This window comes from Gracilinanus agilis, chromosome 1, assembly GCF_016433145.1.
Source record: "Gracilinanus agilis isolate LMUSP501 chromosome 1, AgileGrace, whole genome shotgun sequence".
Taxonomy (NCBI): domain Eukaryota; kingdom Metazoa; phylum Chordata; class Mammalia; order Didelphimorphia; family Didelphidae; genus Gracilinanus; species Gracilinanus agilis.
The window spans coordinates 19573236-19596222 of record NC_058130.1 but is presented as its reverse complement, the minus strand read 5'-3'; the positions used below and the strand labels follow the sequence as shown (position 1 = coordinate 19596222).

Sequence of the window (22987 nt, the reverse complement as noted above, 5' to 3'; positions counted from 1 at the left end):
TTAGAAATGCATTAGGAGGAGAATCCTTATATGTTAAAATGGAGCAGACAGGCTTTTGCAAATGGCATCCTATAGTAGCCAAGAAACAGAAAGATGTAGAGAGCATAAAACCCCACTGGGCTTATAGTTTGTTTACTCTAGGAAGCAGGTAAAATATTTGATGTGATAGAGCACCATGCTGCTTTAAAGGTCAGATATTTCCCATGAAAATGCCAGAGTTGTGCAACATTCCTCTAAAAAGATAACAAGAAAGAGAATATTGTTTAACATTCTAAGTCATAAGTCATGCATGAACCAGAGAACATATGGTCACTAAATATTTTTGCCATTGTCCTATGAGGATGAGAAAGATCCCAAGTTTCCTTGTGAAAAAGCATCTGTTTTTTTTTAAAACACCAATATTCTTTGAGTGACCTTATATGGCTTCGTGTCTCTGAAGAATTGAAGTTGGAGACTACTCAAATGACAGTGTAGAATCTAAAGGTGGCTATGAGCAGACTGGAAGACATTACAAATGAGTATTCCACAGGAGAAGTGCTATCAGTTATATCATCAAGGAATGAATAACTAGATGGGCCAGTGAATGAACACATTTTATAACTGGTCAGTGGTATTGACTGCTATATTGACACGTCATCAATTGAACAAGAAGAAAATTCCAAAGATTTTGAATAGATAACATGTTGCAGATTCCTGGAGTACATTTATAAATGTCACAGAGATTGGGCAAGCAAGAAAACATTGTGAGCTGAATCACTGGAGATAGCAGTATGCACACTGATAATATCCCTGGGTCTAGTACAATACTGGAGTATTTTAGTTTGTTACATGTAATGGACATTGATGTAATATTATAGCTATGTTCCTTGGAAAATGATGTTCTATGATTCTTCTTTTCTTTCTTTCCCGTTTTCTTGTTCAGATTTTTCCTAGTCCCATGGCTGACTAGAAAGAATAATAATTAAAAAAAAGATTATCAAGACCTAGCATAGACATTTGAGAAATTTGAAAATAGATTATTCAGAAGCCATATTTGCAATTAATTTGCAATTAACAGAAAAATATCTTGTACAAATTGTGGAATTTGAGAGCTTCAGGAATCATGAGTTGATTGTTAAAGGGTCATATGCTGCTTGAAAGCTGAGTGTTGCTATCTCATTCAAAGGATCATAGATACAGACCTAGCAGGGACTCTTAGAAGTCTTCTAGTCTAACACACATTTTACAGTTGAAGAAACTGAGGTCTAATAAGGATAAACAAGAGTGGCAGAATCAGGTGATCCACAGATCATGAACTAGAAGAAAATGAAGAGATGAGAAAAAATTCTAAGACCAGATGGATTTACAAGTTAATTCTACCAAATCTTTCAAGAAAATAATTCTAGTACTATATAAGCTGTTTGAAAAAATACACAAATATGAGATTGCTTACCATTTCAGTGATAATGGTAGAGAAAATTGAAGACAAACTTTTTTTTAATGTTGAAAACTTTTTAACATGTGATTGGGGGAAAAGTAAATAGAAAGTAAAAGAAATAAGGAAAGTATCCTAACAAATTCCTTCTATAACACAATGCCTAAGCTAGGGAGAGTCAAAACAGAGAAAGAAAACTAGACCAATTTCCCAATTGATTATTGTTGCAAAATTTTAAATAAAATATTATCTAGGAGGCTGTAGTATATATTATAAAGATCATATACTGACCAGACTGTATGAATACCAGGAATTACAGGGCTGGTTGAGTGTTAGAACTATGAATAAAATTGGCCATTTTAATTATAAAAGCAACAAAAATCATTTGATCATCTGTTGATAGAGAAAAAGCTTTTGACAAAATACAACACCAAAGCCTGTTTAAAAAAAACAAAGCAAAACAAAATAAAGCACTAGAAAGCATGGAATATACTGAGCTTTCCTTAAAATAACACCTATTTTTAAAATAAGTATAATTTATTTTAACATTCATTTAAATTTTGGGGGGGTTCCAATTTTTTTCCATGGCCCCTCCTCCACCTATTGAAGAGGTAAGCAATATATCAATTAAATATGTGAAGTCATGCAAAACATGGTTTACTATTTATCTAAAACCAGTTTATTATCTCTAATAGGGAAGAGCCTTGAAGTCTTTTCAGTAAGATCAGGGATAAAACAAGATTGTCCATTATCATCATTATTGTTCAGTATTATACTAGAATACTAGTTATATTAATAAGACAAGAAAAAGTAATATAAGGAATAAACATAGGTAAAGAGGAAATAGAATTAGCACATGCATATCAACTCAGAATAAGTTACAACTTTAAACAGTTGCAGAATATAAAATAAACCTACATAAATAATCTACATTTCTATATATATTCTCCTGGAGGAGGGGATAGCTAACTATTTTTAGTTAATTGTTATTTAAAATAATTAAAGATAATATCAGATATTTGGGAGCATGTTTGACAAGAAACACCCAGGAACTCTATGAATATAATTACAAAACACTTTACAGAAATAGACTTCTAAAGAATTAGAGAAATCTCAATTGTTCATAGATAGGGTAATCACAAAATGACTGTACTACCTAAAGTAAGGCACTTATTCAGTACCATGCCAATCAAACTAACAAATAATTTTAGAACTAGAAAAGACAATGGCAATTCATCTGGAGGAACAAAAAGTTAAGAATATCAAGAAAATAAATGGGGGTGGGGGAGAATGGCAAAGAAGGAGGCCTAGCAGTACCAGATCTCAAACTATCCTGCAAAGCTAATCATAAAAACAGTTTGGTACTAGGTTAGAAATAGAGGCAGATAGGTGGTTCAGTGGATAGAGGGCTGGCCTGGAGTCTGGAAAACCTGTGTTAAAATCTGCCCTCAGATACTAACTATGTGACCCTGGGCATCTCTGATTTAATCCAGTGAAGGAAATGGAACCATTCAAGTATCTTTGCCAAGAAAATCCCACAGATGTTATAGCCTCTAGGGCAGTGATGACGAACCTTTTAGAACATTTTAGGGACTCCAGTGTCGTGCCCCATCCTTCCCCCCACCCCACTGCATGCAGTGCCCCACCCTGCAGGAGGAGCTCCCAGCTGGCTCAGGCCTGGGGAAGTGCCTCACAGGACTGACCCCTGCATCTAACCCTGCCTGCCTATTGGGCTATGACCCACATGGGGCTGTGAGCAAGGGGTGGAGAGAGGGCATTTAGCCTTTGGGGGACTGGGCCACCCCCCAGACTGGCAACTGACAGGGAAGGAAGGAAGTGGAGATCTTTTAGGGGCAGGGCTGGCCCCTGGTGTTGGGAGAGGAGACCGCCTACCCCCAGCTCCTTGGCCTGAGTGCTCTTCTGGGGAGGGAGTAAGCATAGAGGAATGGAGAAGTGAGGTGGAGCAGATGAAGGGAGCAAATGCAGGAGACAGCCCTGCGTGCCCATAGAGAGGTCTCTGTGTGTCATCAGGTCACAAAGTGTTGGATATGACTGAATGACTAAAAAACAAGAAATAAAGAGAATCAGTGGAATAGATTAGCTACACAGAATATAGAAACAAATGAGCACAATCACCTAGTGTCTGATAAATCCAAAGAGCCCTGCTTTTGGAGCAAGAACTCTTCAGCAAAATCTTTTTTGGGAAAATTGGAAGATGATCTAGAAAAAGTAGGTATAGACAAACATCTTAGACTGTATAATTAGATAAACTTCAAATAGTTACGTGATTTAGACATAAAGATTAAAATTGTGTAAATGGCAGAAAAGTCTGTGACCAAGTGAGTAATAGGGTCATTGAAGATAAAATGCATAATTTTTGTTATGTAAAAATGAATTTTTTTTGCATTAACTAAGCCAAGGCAACTAAAATTTTTAAAAGTGAAATTTGGGAGAAATTTTTTTTCAGTAAGTTCCTCTAATAAAGGTCTCATTCCAAAGATATATAGGGAACTATCAAATTTTTATGAAAAAGCCATTCCTCAATTGATAAATGCTTAAAGGAAATTAATTAGCAGTTTGCAGATGAAGAAATCTATGCTATCAACAGACATAGGGAGACGTGCTTTATATCACTTAGAATTAAAGAAATATAAACTAAAACAATCTTGAGTTATCTTCCATCAGGTCAGCAAAGTTGATTTAAAAAAAAAAAAAGGAAAATGCCAGATGTTAGAGGGGTGATGGATATACTAGTACAGTGTTGGTGGAGTCAGGAACTACCCCCATTCTGGAAAGGAATTTGGGACTATGCTCTCAAAGCATTAAACTAGGTATCCTCTTTGACCCACTAATACCACTGCTAAATCTCCACTCTCCCTAAAAAAAGGAAAAGGGCCCATATTTTCAAAAATATTTAATGCAACTGTTTTTGTAATAGCAAAGCCAAGAATTGGAAACCAAAGGAATGTCCATCAGTTGGGAATGGTGTATGAAATTAATGGGGTACTTTATTGTGCTAGAAAAAACGATGAAGGGAATGGTTTCATTCCAACTTAGGAAGACTTAGAGGAACTGATATAAAGTGCAATGAGCAGAAAGTAGGAGAACAATGTATACATTAACAGCAGTATTATAAAGATAATCAATTCTGAAGACTTGGGAATTCTGATGAAAACAAAGTTCCAAAGCATTCATGATAAAACACACCATCCACCTTCACATAGAGAGCTAATGGGCAAGGAAGAAGTTCTTTATTTATTGACTTGTCTTTTTTTTGGACATGGATAATGTGGGAATTTATTTTACATGGCTCTGCATATTCGTAAAGGACTTTTTCTTGCCTTCTCAGTGAGTAGTGAAGGGGTAAAAGGTATGGAGATGATTTTGAAATAAAAATAAAATTGAATGAAAAAAAGAAAGAGATGATCACAAAGAACCACTATGCTTTAATTGGGAATTTATCATGACAGATTAACTTTTCTTCCTCTTTTGCTAGTCTGATAGATTAATGGGATCCTCTGACTATAGTTATCTATATTTTAGCAAAAATTTTGACTGTTTCTCATGCTGTTCTTGTGGAAAATATTAAAAATATAATAGAGAAGATGAGTAGAATGGAATGGGCCAAATGGTCCAACTTGATGAGTAGCTATTAATGACTTGCAATCAATTTGAAGGTCATTGAAATTTTCCAGGTACATATGTGTGTATCTGTGATGTTTAAGATTTTTATCAATGCTTTGGATAGAAACAGATGGCATAATTATCAAATTTGCGGATGAACCAAAGGTGAGAGAGTAGGGATATTTAACACAGTTTGGTAGCTCAGTGGCTTGAACACTGGACCTTAAGTCTGGAAAACCTGAATTTAAATTAAGTCTCATCTACTTATTAGCTTTATGACCCTAGGCCAGTGATGGGCAAACTATGGCCTTTGGGCCAGATGCAGGCCCCCTGAAATGTTCTATCCCAGCAGTGACATTATTTCTAATCTGATGAATACAATGAGTAGGATGCAATACAATGAAACTTAAAAAGAGTTGTCTTAGAAACAGACTGACAGCTGAGCATTTCCTTTCCTTTGGCTCCCTTTTTAAAAAGTTTGCCCATCACTGCCCTAGGCAAATCACCTTATCTCCCTACCTCAGTTTTCTCATCTGTAAAAGAGGGATAATAATAGCACTCACCTCCCAGAACTGTGAGAACAACAAACAAACAAAAAATTAGATATTTATAAAGATATCTGCAGATTTTAAATGCTACATAACTGCTAATTATCATATAATTATAAATATTCCAGGTTAGAACATTAGACACCTTCTAATAAGAATGAATTTTATTTGGGTTCAGAAAATCAACTTTACAAGTATAAGATGAGAGAGAGATCATTAGAAAAAGTTTTTTGTGAACTGAAAACCCATTATGAGTCTAGTGTGATAGGCCAGTCAGGAAAATCAATATGAAGTTAGGCTATACTTAATCAGTTTACAAGTACTTAAAAATTTCATTTTCAAGTTCTTAAGCTCTTAAAGGTATTTTAGGGGTGTGAGGGCTTGCTAAGCCATTTTCCCAGGGCTGCTTTCCTCCCTTGGTGTCCATCTGCCACCCAACTCTCACTCTTATCTCTTAAGAAGTTGTATCATGCAGAGTGGCCACATCCTGGTAAACCTACCTAGGCTGATGGGCTAAACCAAAGTGAGGTAACTGACAGGTCTCAAAGCTGTCAAAGAGTTAGTGAGGTCCCCCCAAGCATGTGAAGACCTCCCTGATGAATAGGTGAATAGTTTGTACCAACAGGCCATGAAGGCAGCAGAAGCAGGAATGCTTAGTGCTTGCCAGATGTCTTGACTCGTCTTGCCACTCAACTTCAATGATTCTGGAAGAGAGAGTGAGGCTGACAACTTCATCCAACTCTGCCTCACTTTAATTTATCTTAAAGTCAAAAGACATCACTCATGCCATTTTAACAGTTTACATTTTACTATCTCATTATTATATTATTTTACTCCTCCCTTGAAGAGGTGACAGGCAAGTAATAGAATAGCACCTAAGCGGCCCACGGTGTAAAGTTGTATTTCTTTTCACTGGACCAAAGCAGCAGTAGGAATCAGCCGCTCCCCGGGTGTCTGACCAGACTTTTTCAATGACCACACTTCTCACTTTCTGGCATAAGGAAGGGGCTAGAATAGGGGCCCTAAAAATTGTATGCTTCACTCAACCTAACCTTGGTCTGCTTACTGCAGCAGGCTGAGGATCCTACCCTGTGACTGAAACAAAAATATAAAAAATTTTTGTGAAAATGATTCCATTTGCCATTTGGTATATAAAATCTGTATATGCTTATGGACAACATGAAATTCAGTTGATCTAAAAGATGAACAGCTCATGTTGTGAGAGAACTCAGCAAATATCACATTCAAATGGCAGCCTTCAATGAAACAAGACTGGCAAATTAAGGCCACCTATTGAAGTAAGTAATACAATACATATTTTTCTAGAAAAGTCACTGTGATGAGTGTTATGAAGTTTGTGTAAGTTTTGCAATCAAATATAATCTACTTGACAAACTTATATGCTCTCCAAAAGGAGTGAATGACAAGCTCATGACAATGTGATTGCCACTTATAGGAAAGTGCCATGCCATCTTCGTCAGTACATATGTCTCTACCATGATGAACCCTGAGATCAAAGAAAAATTTTATGAAGACCTAGAGACCCTCATTAACAAAAGGGGACAAGCTTATATTTCTGGGTGACTTTAATGCCAGAGTAAACATAAACTCCCAGACTCTCCTTGGGGAAAATAGATTCAAAAGCAGCAATAGCACAGCAATAATCACTTACCACTGAAAACTTGTGCATCTCGACCTCATCACCAACACTATCTTTCATTTAATTAAACTGAATAAAACTTCATGATTCTACCCTTGAAGCAAACATTGGCATTTAATAGATTGTTGTTATAAGGAGAAGAAACAGGATTTGAGAGTAAAGTTGATGTGTGGTATAGAGTGCTGGACCAATCATAAACTTATCCTCTCCTAAATTCAACAAAAGCAATATCCCCAAGTCAAGATGACTACCAGAAGGCTTAATAACAATAAATTAGAGGACTTCTCCATGTGAGAACAATTTGTTTCTGATTTGGAGGGAAAGCTGAGGCAATTCTGGGTTGGCAACAATGGAGCAGAAGAAGAGTGAGCAGCTTTCAAAGACTTGGTGTACAGCACCACATTTATTTATCTAAACCAGAATTCTTGCAAACATCAGGATTGGGTTTGATAAAAATGATTGGAAAAATACAGAAGTTACTAAATGAAAAACAAGAAATTCAAGGAGTTTTATGTCTGTCCATTTCTAGGAAGGTAGCATTTAATTCCATCAAAAGTAAAGTACAAATGAAATTTAGAGAGATGCAAGATTGTAAAAAGGTAGATATATTCCATTTTATGCTGATAGTAACAACCCAAAGTGTGTCTTTGATGTCCTGGAGACTATTTATGAGCCAAAGACCTATGGTACATCTCAGCTACTTAGTGCTGATGGAGCTACACTTATCAGTGATGAGAATATGATCTTATAGAGATGGGCTGAACACTTCCATAATGTTTTCAACAGACCATCAACTAAATGCTAAAGCCATTGACTCTATACCTCATATTGAAGCCAATCCTTCTCTAGACAAACTTCCAACTCGAAGGAGAAATTTTGAATGCCAGGCTCTTGTGGAAAAGTACTTGGCGCTGATTCCATTCCAGCAGAGATTTATAAGGCAAGGGGCCCATTGGTCCTACAAAAGCTTATAGAAATCTCCTTGATTATTTGGCAAGAGAAGTTTATCCACAAGGAGATCAAGGATAGCTCCATTACCTATAAAGGAAAAGGAAATAGTCTGCCCTAGGAAAATCACAGTGGGATGTCTCAATTCTTGCCCAGAGTCTTTACTAATAGACTGATTCTTCACCTGGAAGATGACCATCTAATGTGGTTTCAGAAAAGACCAAGGTATGTTTGATATGGTATTTTCTACCTGAAAAATTCAGAAGAAATGCCAGGAGAAGGGCAGAGGTTTGTACACAATGTTTGTTGATGTGACCAAGGCCTTTGATACAGTCAGTTGTGATGGCTTGTGGAAGATCATAACAAACTTTGGTTGCCTGGACAAATTTTGTAGCAGTATTGTATTACCCGGTCCTTGAGAGCATACTTGTATGGATTCTGGATAATAGATGTGCCTTTTGAGCTGTCCTAATTATGCGAAGAGTGAAGCAGGGCTGCATAATATTTTCATTGATGTGTGAAGTTTTCAGATGCCTCCAAATAGGATGAAAATGGGATCAAGGTCACCTACTGCACTGACAGTAATTTATTCAACTTTAAAAGACTATAAGCCAAGACTAAAGTGAAGGAAGAGTTGGTATGTGACTTTCTTTGCAGATGATTGTGAACTCTATGCAGCCTCCGATATTGAGAAGCAACAGAGTATGGATTGATTCTCTGCCACTTGTACTAATTTTGACTTGATAATTAACAGCAAGAAAACAGGTTCTCCACCAGCCAGCACTGTATCATCCACATGTGGAATCATTGGTTATAGCAAATAGAGAAATTTCGAGTACTGTGGATAAGTTAATTTACCTTGGCAGTATACTTTCCAGGGATATAAACATAGGCAATGATGTTGGCACCCACCAAACTGAAGTTCCATGAAGCTGTTATGCTGACCTCAAAGTAGAATGCCTGTGAAACCTAGACTGTATACCAGCACCATACCAGAAATTGAATCACTTCTGTTAGAATTGTCTTAGGAACATTCTGAAGATACCCTGGAAAGATAAGGTATTGGACTCTGAGGCAAAACAAAACACTACTAATTCTTTATTCTAGATTTTTTGGAGGACAGCTGTCATGTATACCTGAGTCTAGACTTCTCCTTGGGCTAAACTTTCTAGTTCCTTCAACACAGCCTTATCTGCATAGACTTAAACCCCTTTTCTTTCTGGTTGTAATTTTTCTGAACATTCTTTAACTTTTGATTCTTCCTAAGCTATGGTATGGCAAACTTAAGGCAGTGTGCCACCCATAGTCTAACCATGGCAGATACTTCCAGTCAGTCCACAAGCTTCAGCATTTACTATGTACCTTGCCCTGTGCTACAGAGTAGTAATTCAAAAGGAAGGCAAAATAGCTCCTGCCCTCCTATTAGAGAAGAAAAACATGAAAATAGGTTCATAAAGACGGAATAGATCCAAGGTAAATCAGAGGGGAGGCACTCTCCTGCCTTCACCCCACCAGAAAATTGGACTATACCCTGAGTGGCTTGGCTCTGTAGATAGGCCTTTGTCTTATTTTACGGGGACCCTCCACTTCCTGGATGTCTCTAAGCTGACATTGAATTATTAAATATTACTCTTTTAGTCCAACCCATTCAATTATACTTAGGTCATTGAAATTACCAACACTATAGTCCGAGTGGCTGCCATCCAAAAAAGGGTTTAAATTTGTTGTTCTTGGTCCCATGATCCCCATTTGGGTATGATATAGAAGAGATTCTTATCCAGGTGTGTGGGACTCTGGGTGGCTCCGAAGGTCCCTCCTAGCTCTTTACTTTGTAAGTCTAATCAGGCTTGTTCATTAGAAAGATTATTCTGATAAGTAATCTGGATGATTTGGATTGGAATGAGTCTAGAGGCCAGGAGACCAGTTAGGAGGTTATCATGCTTAGGTAGGAGTTAATGAGAACCTGAATTAGGCTGTCTGCAGTGACAATTGAAAGGAAAAAGAAGGGATGGATGCAAAAGGCATTGCAAAGTTTAATTGAGAGGAATTGGCAAATGGATGTTGGACAATAACAGAAAGGAATAAGTCCAAGATGACTCACAAATTATTAGTCTCAATGACTGGAAGACTAATAGTGTTATCAGAAGAAATAGTGTTGTTAGGAAGAGGCACAAATTTAATGGGAAAAGGCAAGCAATATGGTGTGGTAGGAAGAATGGATTTGAGGTGATTTTAGCTCTGTCACTGTGTATTAAGCAAATCACTTAATTTCTTCTTGTATTAGTTTTCTCAACTGTGAAATAGAATGGTCAGATTAGATGATCTCTAAAGCCCCCTCTAGCTCTAAATCCTATGATTCTATCATGAGTTCAGATTCTGACATATTGAGTTTAATGTCTTAGTGGTCACATAGGCATCTGGAAATGAAGAACTAGAGCTTGTGGGAAGATTGAATCTGAATTCCATATCTTTAAAGGTGTGTTCTTTCCCTCTCTCCTGTTGACTCCATTTGAACTCATGATACAGTAGCTCCTCAAGAGATATTTATACTCTTGAAAGCCAGATGTCTTTGATGAATTTACAGTTATCTTCTCTTATGCAAAATTTAATCTTCATTTTGAAACGTAACTTGATCTTTAGGAATGGAGGTGGGATGGGAATATAGATCACCACTCTATTCTGATTAATGGTGCTTTGGCTCAGCAGAAAAATAAGTTTTATATGCTTCAGAAAGAAAAAGTTCAGAGTAATCAATCCTTGCTAAATGAAGTAATCAGTCAATCAGCAAACCTCCTATATGCCAGGCTCTGTGCTAGGGCCTGGGGATACGAAGACAAGGTATGAATCCATCTCCCTTCTCAAGGAGCTTTGAATTCATTCTAAAGTGGAAGACAGTCTATTGGATTTCTTTTTTTTTTTTTTTTTTTTTTTTTTTTTTTTTTTTTTTGGTTATCATTCTAGAATGGATTACAGACTAACTTTTAGTAAATTTATTTGAATGTTTAAGAATCCTTTCAAATTATGTTTCAAAGCTTTATTTTATAATAAAATGAAAATGTAACCTTCTCTTTTTTTTGTGTAGCTGGTTTTTCATGAATTGGAGCTATTTGCTTTTGCTATTCTTGCTATTTTCATTATGAGACTGAAGCTATTTTTGACACCTCACATGTGCCTTATGTCTTCCTTGATCAGCTCTAAACGGGTAAGGTAGTTGTTACTTTTGTAACTACAACTATGACTAATTATTAGGGATTTTTTGAGTTATCCAAAAAAAGAAAACACTAAGGAATTTTTTGAAAATTTAATTAATTTTTTCATTGCAGAGACATTTCATGTAAAATCAACTCAAAGAGGCTAAAATATTTCATTTTTTTTTCTCCTCAGCTACAGATGCACCACAAACTGTGGTTTCCTCTCCAGAATGAAACCCTCTGAAATTCAGATTTCTGTTCAGGAGCTTTCTGAACAATAAGGTTTATTTCTGCCATTTGGCATCTAGTTCTAAGTAATCCTCTTCAGCTAGTCCCACTACCAGAAGAGTTTGCTTCTGCCTGGATTCCTAGAAAATGATGCCAATGCCTAGCACTTTTGTCTGTTTCAGATTTTGTGGACAGTAAGGTATATAGAGAAGAGTAGTGATCGCCAGGAAAGTACTACTGCATAAGCAGGAAAACTGGCACAGCTGGGACCAGGGGAACAACATGGAGACCCCAGAAGGACTTTTGTTTGCAAAGAAGTCCCCTCCTTGGAGGTTCCCCCAGCTTATGCTAGAATGTTTGGGCACAAGTATATTCAAGATCTAGTTTCTAAAATATTTCTACCATTAATTGTTTGAAATTATATTCTACTGTGTTTCACTTGGTCCTATATCTTGATGCTCTGCCTTGGCTGATACCAATTAAGAACAGATTTTGTCATTGGCTCTAAAGTACATGAATTATAAGTGAATGATTTCTTTCATTTCAGCTCTTTGGCCGGCTCTTTGATAAAGTTCGTTATGAGAATTTTGTCTTTGCCATTCTAGCAATGATGTCAATTCAAGGTTGGTTAAACCTTCAGAGTCAATTGAGCATAATAGGAGAGTTCAGTAATATGCCTCAGGAAGGGCTTCTGCAGTGGATCAAACAAAACACCAAACCAGGTGAGGGAGAGGAAAAGGGCGCAAATCTGGGAGTGTAAAAAGCTCATAAAGATGGGGCTGGGACTGGGGAAAACTGGAAGCCGTGAAGACTGTCCTCTCCCCTCTCATTCCTGCTAATGGCACCAGTTGGGTTTGCCCTCATATCACCCCAACAGGAAGCTGAATAGAAGGTTAAATCATTTGATGTTCAGGCTATCTAATCCAACATCCTCATTTTACAGATGTAGAAAGTGAAATTTGGTAGGCTTCAGGTTTTTTTCCCCTTATTAGGAAGATGACCTCTCAGAAGAAATATTAGAGACTAAGGGCACAGATTGTCAGTTTTACTTAATTATTTTTCTTTGTTACAAAGAAGGTTTTAATGTCAGGGTAGAGGAACCAGCAATCAGGAAATTGCTATCATAAAAACATAAAAGATCAATAAAAGTTTTTAAATAATGAAAAAATAAAATAAAGAAGTTGAATTAGCTCTTCAGAGTCTTTTCCCATCCAAGTCATTTAATACTATAAAGTCTGAGGTCACTTAGGTAATAAATATTTAAATGGAGGTCCCATTCCTGAAAATCCATTATTCTTCACTATTCCACACTGATTTTTGTGTTGTGGTATAGCACAGTGGTTTAGAACATTGGGCCTGGAATAAGTAAGATTCACCTTCATGAGTTCAAATCTGGCCTCAGACCCTTAATAGTATGTGACCCTGGACAAGTCACTTGACCCTGTTTGCCTCGGTTCCTTACCTATCAAATGATCCAGAGAAGGACTCATGAAGAGTCAGATGTGATTGGACAACAATAAAACAATAATAATTATTAGATTCTCAAAGGCTGTGCCAGTAGACTGTGAACTCTGTTATATTAGTCAAAGCTTCAACTCTTAGCCCAGTGACTGTATGTTTGTTGTCCAAGGACTGCCACTAAATTAAATCTATCACTCAGATGAACAGGGATGAAGTTTTTTAGCCCTAGCAGCTTCCAAAAAGCATATGAGGCCAAGAGAAGCATTGCAATCCGCAAAATGAATGCAGAGATTAACTGCATCTACAAATTACTTAGCTTTGAAATACGGATGGATGTACACAGGAATCTGCATGTAACAGGTCTGGAAGCACCCCAGGATTTCCCTCTAAATATAGATTGTTGGTTCCTACTGTGGCCTCTAGTCCCTGGCTGCCCTGCCCTTCTTAGCCTGTCACTGCTGCTCAGGCCTCCTGTCCATCATTCCCTTTGTGGTGTTCAGTTGTGGCCCAGCCCTTTGTGACCCCGGGGACTGTGTCACCCAAGGACTGCCCAGGAAAACCCCCAGAGCTAGTGTGGGATACCAGTTTTGAGCCCCCTCTCTTCCTCTTTCTACCTTGTAGCTTATTCGATTCACTGGTAGGTTGTCAAAGAGGCTTAGCATTTGGGGGTTGGAAGGCCTTTACCTCTGCAGCCTTCTCCTCCAATCTCTCTGTGAATCCCCACCAGAATATACCCAAGGAGTGATCTTCCAGCCTCTAGATGCAGAACTCCAAGAAGGGAGAAGTGACCCCTTCTCAAGGCAGCCCATTGCTCTTCAGAGCAGCTTTGATTCTCCTGTCCACTGTAATAATATCCTCTAAAATAGTGAGGTCAAACTCAAATAGAAATGAGGGCCATGAAGACATGGTCTCATTGCACTCATACCTGAAAAAGAAGTGCCCCGTCATTCACCTGCCCAGATATTGGACTATACGATAAAAATCTTAAATCTTAAATAATTGCTTAGAGACTGCCCCTGTCCATTTTTTAATTCGTTACTATAGCTATATTGAATCAGAAAGATGTCCCACAGGAATCTAAAATTCTGTTAAATTGTCAGTCCATTAGCTCTCCAGAGACGGACTACTTTCTGTTCTGGACACTGAGGAATCTATGACAAGGGTTCCAGACTAATTGGATTCTAAGGACAGTATTTCTGAACTAGTTTGGGATAGTGGCTAGAGTACTGGACCTGAGCCAGAAAGATAAGATAATCCTGCCTCAGATACTTACTATCTCTGTGACCCTGGGTAAGTCACTGAACCTCAGCCTCAGTTTCCTTATTCATAAAATGAGGGGGTTGGACTTGATTTCCTCTAAGGTCTTTAGTTCTAAATCTATGATCCTATAATCCTTTAAACAGAAACTACCTCAGCCTGTCATTCCCATTACATCTATGCTTTGCAAGGTGTTTTAGCACAAGGAAATGTGCATGATGCTTTGTCCAAGGTTTATTTCTTTATTAATAATATCATTTGGTTTGACTCCATTTGTTTTTAATATGATAACTATGCTTTCTTTTCCCATTATATTGGACCACAATTTTATCCCAACTTGGCTGTGATAATTTTCATATATATGTAGTTGTAATATTTTTGCTAGGACTTAAAAAAACATAATTTTCTTATAATAGTATGATTGGACTATATTTCTTTTCTCTGATTTATCTTTCCCTACTTTAGGCATTAGAACTATATTTTTGTCATGAAAAGAAATTGAAATATATTTTGATTTAAAATTTGGAGAATAATTTGTGTTTTATAATATTAATTTCTGTGTCTTTAATATAGTATTTTCTCTTTAAATGTTTGATAGAATTCCTATAAATCATTATGCGTCAGTGATTTTCATTTATTTAATTTCATTGTAATTCATTAATTTCAGTTTTATTTTCTGAGATTGGGTCATTTAAGATCTCTGATTTTTGTTCTGTCAGTTTATTTTTCTTTTAAAATTTTTGAGAGTAATCACCATTTCTTCTAAATTCTTAAGTTTTGCTGGCATATTTTTGCATATATTAAATATGTTAATATGTTTCATTCCTCTTGTGATTTAACTTTGTTCATTTTTAATTTTGATAATTTTCTTTTTTGATGAGACTAGATTATAAAGAAAAAGTTATTGAAAGTTTTGTTATCCTTTTCAAAGAACTTTTAGTTTAGTTTTTTCTATAGTCTCTTGTTTTCCATTTCATCCATTTTTCCTCTGGTTGTCAATATTTGCTCTTTTGTGCTTATTTTGTGTTTGTCTTATTTTTTTCTATTTTATTAATATATCTTTTGAGAAAGAATTTTTTCTCTAAGAGTGCTTTAGCTGCAAACAAGAAATTTTTTGTCAGTTTTCTGAGGCTGGATTGTCCCAATTGGTGAATGAGGACAAACTGACAGTCAACTCTAGTAGGCCTAAGGATATGTGACATTTCATATGCCTTTCAGTAAGCCAACATGCTATCTCTACTAGCTCTACTGTTTTCTCTCCTTGCTGATCTCTTTCCTTTGCTTTGGAAAGCACAAAAAAGGCACTTAATAAATTCTTTCATTTATTTTCTTTCACAGGAATTAATCACTTCTCTTAATTTATCCAATGACCCATATATTATTCATAGTATCATTATCTAATCTCCATTTAGGCCAGTATCTTTTCTTTGGATTCTCTGTAGTTCTTCCTATTTTATTATGCTATATAAAAATATAAATTTTTCATGTTTTATATTTATAATTTTTCTACGTTGGCCCATCACTGATCTAGGGTGATTTTAAATGGAATTTCTCTTTCTAACTCTTGCTTCTGAGATGTGTTGGAAATACATAGAAATGCTGACGGTTGACGAGGGTTTATTTTGGATCCTGCAACTTTGCTAAAGTTGTTGATTATAGCTTTTTAGTTAATTCTCTAGGATTTTTTAAGTAGACCATCATAACATCTCCAAACAATAATAGGTTGGTCTTCTTCATTGCCTATTTTAATACCTTCAATTACTTTTTCTTCTCTAATTGCTACTGCTTATGTTTCTAGTACCATGTTAAATAATAGAGGCAATAATGGGCATCCTTGTTTCACTCCTGATCTCATTGGGAATGCTTCTAATTTATCCCCATTGCACATGATGCTTGTTGATAGTTTTAGATATATACTGCTTGTTATTTTTAGGAAAGGTCCTTCTATTCCTATACTTTCTAGTGTTTTCAATAGGAATAGGTTTTGTAATTTGTCAAAGGTTTTTTTCAGCATCTATTGAGATAATCATGTGATTTTTGTTGGTTTGCTTGTTGATGTTGTCAATTATGTGAATGGTTTTCCTAATATTGAACCATCTTTGCATTCCTGGTATAAATCCCACCTGATCATAATGAATAACCCTCATGATCACTTGCTGGAGTCTTTTTGCTAGTATTCTATGTAAGATTTTTGCATCTATGTTCATTAAGGAGGTTGGTCTGTAGTTTTCTTTCTCTTTTTTTGATCAACCTAGCTTTGGAATCAGTACCATATTTGTGTCATAAAAGGAATTTGGTAGAACTCCTTCTTTGCTTATTATGTCAAATAGTTTGTATGTATTGGGATTGGTTCTTTCAATGTTTGATAGAATTCACTTGTGAATCCATCAGGCCCTGTTGATTTTTTCTTAGGGAGTTCTTTGATGGCTTGTTCAATTTCTTTTTCTGAGATGAGAGTATTTAAGTATTCTATTTCTTCTATTAATTTAGGAAATTTATATTTTTATAAATATTCACTCGTATCAACTAGATTGGCTTAGTTATTTCCATATAATTTGGCAAATTCATTTTTAATGATTGCCTTAATTTCCTCTTCATTAGAGATGAGGTCTCCCTTTTCATCTTTGATACTGTTAATTTGGTTTTCTTCTTTCCTTTTTTTATTAGACTGAGCAGTACTTTGTCTATTTTATTTGTTTTTTCAAAGTACCAGCTTCTAGTCTTATTTTTTAATTCAATAGTTCTTTTACTTTTGATTTTATTAATTTCCCCTTTAATTTTTAGGATCTCTAATTTAGTTTTCATCTGGGGATTTTTAATTTGTTTGCTTTCTAGTTTTTTTAATTTCTATGCCCAATTCATTGACCTCTGCTGTCCCTAATTTGTTAATATATGCACTCATTGGTATAAATTCCCCTGAATACTGCTTGGCTGCATCCCATAGATTTTGGTAGGATGTCTCATCATTGTCATTCTCTTCAATGAAATTATTAATTGATTTTATGATTTGTTCTTTAATTGATTTTGGAGAATCATATTATTTAATTTCCATTTAATTTTTGATTTGCCTATCCATGCACCCTTTCTAATTGTTATTTTTATTGCATTATGATCTGAAAAGTTTGCATTTATTATTTCTGCTCTTTTGCATTTCTTTGCCATTTTTCTATGCCCTAGTACATGGTCAGTCTTTGTGAATGTACCATGTGCTGCTGAAAAGAAGGTGTATTCCTTTTTGTCCCTATTTATTTTTCTCCACATTCTGTTAACCCTAATTTTTCTAAGATTTCATTCACCTCTCTTACCTCTTTCTTTTTTATATTTTTGTTTGATTTATCTAGATCTGATAGAGGAAGGTTCAGGTTTCCCACTAGTATAGTTTTACTATCTATTTCCTCCTTAAGCTCTGCCAGTTTCTCCTTTAGAAATCTGGATTCTATACCGTTTGGTGAATACATGTTGAGTACTGATATTTCCTCATTGTCTATACTGCCTTTTATCAGGATGTAATTACCTTCCCTATCTCTTTTAATCAGATCTATTTTTACTTTGGCTTTGTTAGATATCATGATTACAACTCCTGCTTCTTTTTCTCAGTTGAAGCCCAATAGATTTTGCTCCAGCCTTTTACCCTTACTCTGTGTGTGTGTCTACCTGCCTCATGTGTGTTTCTTATAGACAACATATGGTAGGATTTTGCTTTCTAATCCACTCTGCTATTTGCTTCCATTTTATGGGTGAGTTCTTCCCATTCACATTCAGAGTTATAATTATTACCTATGTACTCCCCAACATTTTGACATCCTCTCCTAATTCTGCCCTTCTTTCACTTTTAAACCAGTGGTTTGCTTTTAATCAGTCCCCCTAATCCCCATGCTCATTTTACTTCCCTTTCTACCCCCTCCCTTTTTGTTCTCCTCCCATTATTTTTTAGGGTCTATTAAATTCCCTCCCTCCTCTCTTTTCCTCCCTTTTTATACTCCCCACCCCACTCCCCCTTGGCTTTTCCCTTCTTACTTTCCCTGTAGGGTAAGACAGAATTTGATACCCCAATGTATTTAACTGTTCTTCCCTCTCAGAATTGATTCCACTGAGAGTAAGGTTCAAGTATTTCCTATTAACACTCTTCCTCTTTTTCTTATAATAGTATTCTTCCCCTCCCCTTCCCATGAGCCTCTTTATGTGGTATAGACTGCCCTATTTTTCTTATTCCTTCAAGTTTTTCTTGGTGCCATCTTCTATTTCCTACCCCCTTTTTTTGTATATCATCTTAGACAACTAAGTACCCTAAACTCTCCCTATGAATAAATCTTCTAATTACTATAAGTGAATACAATTTTTGAGAGTTAAAAATAACATTTTCCCATATAGGAATGTAAACAATTTGATCTTATTAAAACCTTTAAAGAAGAAAATTTAAAAAAAATTTTTTTCTTTCCCGTCTCTTACTTACCATTTCATGTTTCTCTTGATTTTTGTGTTTGGATATTAAACTTTCCACTTAGTTATGGCCTTTTCTTTACAAATACTTGGAAATCTTCTGTTTTTGTTGAACGTTCATACTTTCCCCTGGAAGTAGATAGATAGTTTTGATGGGTAGGTGATCCTTGGTTGTAGACCCAATTCTCTTGCCTTTCTTAGTATCATAATCCAAGCCTTGTGGTTTTTTAGTGTGGAGGCTGCCAGATCCTGTGTAATCCTGTTTGGTGCTCCTTGATATCTGAATTGTCTCTTTCTGGCTTCTTGTAAAATTTTTTCCTTAGCTTGGAAACTCTGGAATTTGGCAGTTATATTCCTTGGAGTTTTCTTTTGAGGATTTAATATAGAAGGTGATCTATGGATTCTTTCAGTGTCTATTTTGTCCTCTTGTTGAAGAACATCAGGGCAATTTTCTTAGATAATTTCTTGTAGTATGATGTTAAGATTCCTGTGAGTTTCTGAGTTTTCAGGTAGAACAGTGATTCTCAAATTGTCTCTTCTAGACTTGTTTTCTTGGTCAGTCATTTTCTCAGTGAGATAAGTTCATGTTTCCTTTTATTTTGTCAGCCTTTTGACTTTCCTTTATTAATTCTAGTCTTTACAGTCTAGTTTTCAACTTTAATCTTTTTTATTTTCCTTTTCGGGCTGGTCTATCCTGCTTTTGTTGATTTTTTTTCACATTAAACAATTTTTTGCTAGCTATCTCTCGTCCTTTTATCCTTCTATTTCCCCACCTTGTTAAGTGAGTGGCTCAAAATTTTCCCTCCTTTTCCTTCCAACTCTTTATTTTTAGTAAATTTTTCTTGAAATATGCTTTGCTTTCAAAGTTTTTCTTTTTCATCCTCATTGTTTCTCTTCCCTTACAATATATTCTGAATATTACTTTATGATTCATGGAATATACCCAAACATTTATCTCTTTTTCCTCATTTGTGTCCTCTGTGAATGCTAGGTTTAATTGAATATTATCATCCCATTTCTTTTTTGTTATTTTTATTAATATTTTGCCATCTTCCCTAATTTCTCTTACACCTTGCCTGTAGAGATGTCAAAAAAGGAAAATTGAATGAAAGCACGGTGGTATGGTGGGAGTCAATCTGTGTCCCTAGTTATGAGGCCTAGTACTTCACCCTGCCCCTACCCAGGACATGTTATCTAATTTCTGGTTTTTTATCTCCCAACAATTTTGCTTTCTGGATACCTTTGAGAATTCATGTATCCTTTTGCCTGGGATGGGATGCTCTCCCTAGAGATCAGCATCTTTTCCTGGAGCTTCTGATCTTCAAATGTGCAGTCTCTGTCCCTGACAGCAGATGTCCAACTTCTCTCCCATGGGAACATGCTCTGGTAGTACTCTTTGGCTGCCTCTGATGACGTGATTCCTCTGATCCCAGGCTAGTCCTAGCCCAGCCATCCTCCCTCCCCTAGACTGTTGCAAGGCTAAAGGAATTGTCCTTTTCATTCTCCACCTCCTGACTATATCACTCAACCTGCTCTTTCCCTCACCTCCTCTCTCTCTATTTATGCACCTTCCTGCTTTTAGTCTTTCCTCCTGTATCTCCCACAAAAGAGAGTGATTCACTGACCAATATTCAAAAGTTTATAGGGCATTCATGAAAAGTTCATTCAGAATAAAGGACTTTGGGATCCTTTTTGTCTATTAATTATCAATAACTCTTTTTTCTTTCATACCACAGAACTGTTTCTCTTTTTTAACATGAGAATTGGTTTGATTATTTCATCTTTTCCTCTTATTTGTATTTGTTTGCATTTCTTGCATTTCTCTTTTTTTTGGAGTATTTTCTGGTAAAAAATATTGTTGCCCTTTGGAGTCTTATAGGGTTGGTTTGGGGTGAGGGTATAGCAGAAATTCCCCATATGTTTTTCTTTTTTTTTTTTTGAAGGTTTCTAGGATAGGTTATTTTGGGTTTCAGCCTGAGCTTTATTGCATTTCAGAATATGCTCTCCCATCTTTGTCTCTGAATGCTCACAAATACAGAATAATCCTCCATTATTTGAGTTTCCTTCATATATGAAGGTCTTTTTCCTGAATATTTTTATGTATGTAACACTTTGTTGTTACTAGAATTATAAAACATAACAACTCTACATCCTTTGTAGTCTGGAATTTGGCATTTCTTTTTTGTAGCTTAAATAAATAGAATAGAATCTGTGGATTCTATCAATATTTTGTGATTTATATTCAGAAGTTCTTGTCCATTTTCTAGTCTTATTTCCTCCAGTGTAGGATTCAGGTTTCTTGATTTGTCAAGTTCTTTCTGGGACCTTGGATCCTTCCATTGTTTCTGTAATTTCTTTTTTTCAAGGTTGGCTCCTTCTCCTTTGCTTCGTTCAGAATTAATGTATGGAGTTTTTTTTTGTTGTTGTTTTTTTCACCCTTGTGCCTTCTTTCCTACCAAAGAATTCATTTAATTGGCAAAATACATAGAGTGATAGACTTGCAGTCAAGTAGACCTGAGTTCACATTCAACCTCTGACAGTAGCTCTGTGAACCTGGACAAATGACAAACTCTTATTCCCCTCAGTTCCCTCATTGGTAAAATGGGGATGATAAAAGCACCTAACTCTCAGGGTTGTTGTGAAGATTAAATGAGATATTTGTAAGATGCTTAGTATAGTGTGGGACACATAGTAGATATTACATAAATGTTACCTATTATTATCCAAATCATTTTAAGTTGTGTGTGTGTCTGTTCCAAATCTGTTGTTTTTCTCTGAACTTCTAGTTTTTGGGGAGATTATTTCTACTCTGATGTTTGTTTAATTTTTTTGGAGAGCTATTATTCCAAGAGGGGGTTCTCTGGAGAGTCCTTGGCATTTTTTTTTCACCAAGTCAAGTCAGCAAACATTTACTAGGTGCCGGGCACTGTGCTAAGTATTTATTTACAAATATATACAGAAAAGTGTTCCAGGAATTTTGGATAAAATACTTTCAGCTGGAGAGAATCAAAGAATGCTTCATGGAGGAGACTGAGATTTAAAGGAAATAAAAGCACCATATTCATTCTTAGTTTACCACTTCTTGGTATGGACTCTTTTTTACTCATTCTTCTTTTGTAATCCTTTCTGTTAATTTGTCCTCTTGTGTGCTAGGTTTTTATTCAGGTTTTCTGTCAAATTTGGTCCATTTAGCATTTCTCTTATACTCTCTGTCATCCATTTTTAGTATTCCTCCATTACTCTTTGGTATCCTTTCTTTCATTTTAGCATAGAATCCTATGGCCAAGCTGCTGGACATCCTTTGCCTTCTTGTGTTGGGGGATATGGGAATCAGCTGGCCTATGTTCAATGGAGAAGGGGGAAATGATTGAACTCAGTTGAATTTCCAGTTCCCTTTTCCTCAGGCGTTGAGCCCCCTCTAAATTGTATCACTGAATGTTGTCTCCTATGCCTTCTGCCCTTCATGAGTCAGTCTTACACTACTATTGCTCCCATATTTTCTCCCTCTCAACCCCAAATAGGAGACTTTTTTTTTAAGTACTTGGGACAAAATCAGTTTTTTTCCTTCTCTTAAGTTATCAATGGTTCAGTTGTAGTCATTGCTGTTGGGAGTCCCTACTGCCAGACCTAGACATTATCAAGTTGGAAATCGTAGAAAATGATATGGTGTTAATTCATGAGACTTTTACTTTTTGTTCTTTTAACTTGTAAATTCAGTTGTATTCGTTGTGTGGGGGGACATGATTTCTTCATTGGAGTCTGGAGTTAGGGAAAAGCAGCTACTTTGACATTTTACAGTTACTGGACTGGAATACTGACTTTCTTTTAAATAATTAGTTATACTTTTGTTTTACTTTGCCTTCATTTACAAATGTTCCTCCCCAAGCCATCCCTTGCAAGTAAAGATTGAAAAAAAAGAAACAGTAATAGTTCAGTAAAACTAGCCAACAGATCAACTAAATCTGACAGTATGTGAAATATTTCTCACCCATAGTTCACCAGATCTGCAAAGAAGAGGAGGTGGTACATTTTCTTATCTCCTCTTTGGGGCTAACTGGTCATATAATCATAACAATTATAGTATTTAATTTAGCCTTTTATTTGTTCATTCTATTTCCATTATTGTAGTCATTATTCAAGTTTTCCTCATTCTTATTTCATTTTTCATCAGTTATTGTAAGCTTCCCTATATTTCTCATTTCTTCTTTTTTTTCCT

The 22987-nt window shown here is 36.0% G+C and overlaps 1 protein-coding gene across 1 annotated transcript in view; it reads left to right on the top strand.

Annotated features, from left to right (window-relative positions):
• The window catches only part of LOC123230659 (probable C-mannosyltransferase DPY19L1), a 210899-nt gene that overhangs the window by 169339 nt on the left and 18573 nt on the right, over positions 1 to 22987 (top strand). The window contains exons 18-19 of the mRNA XM_044656798.1: positions 11277 to 11396; positions 12161 to 12335. Of these exons, the coding sequence (XP_044512733.1) occupies positions 11277 to 11396; positions 12161 to 12335 (295 nt within the window). The remainder of the gene's footprint in view (positions 1 to 11276; positions 11397 to 12160; positions 12336 to 22987) is intronic.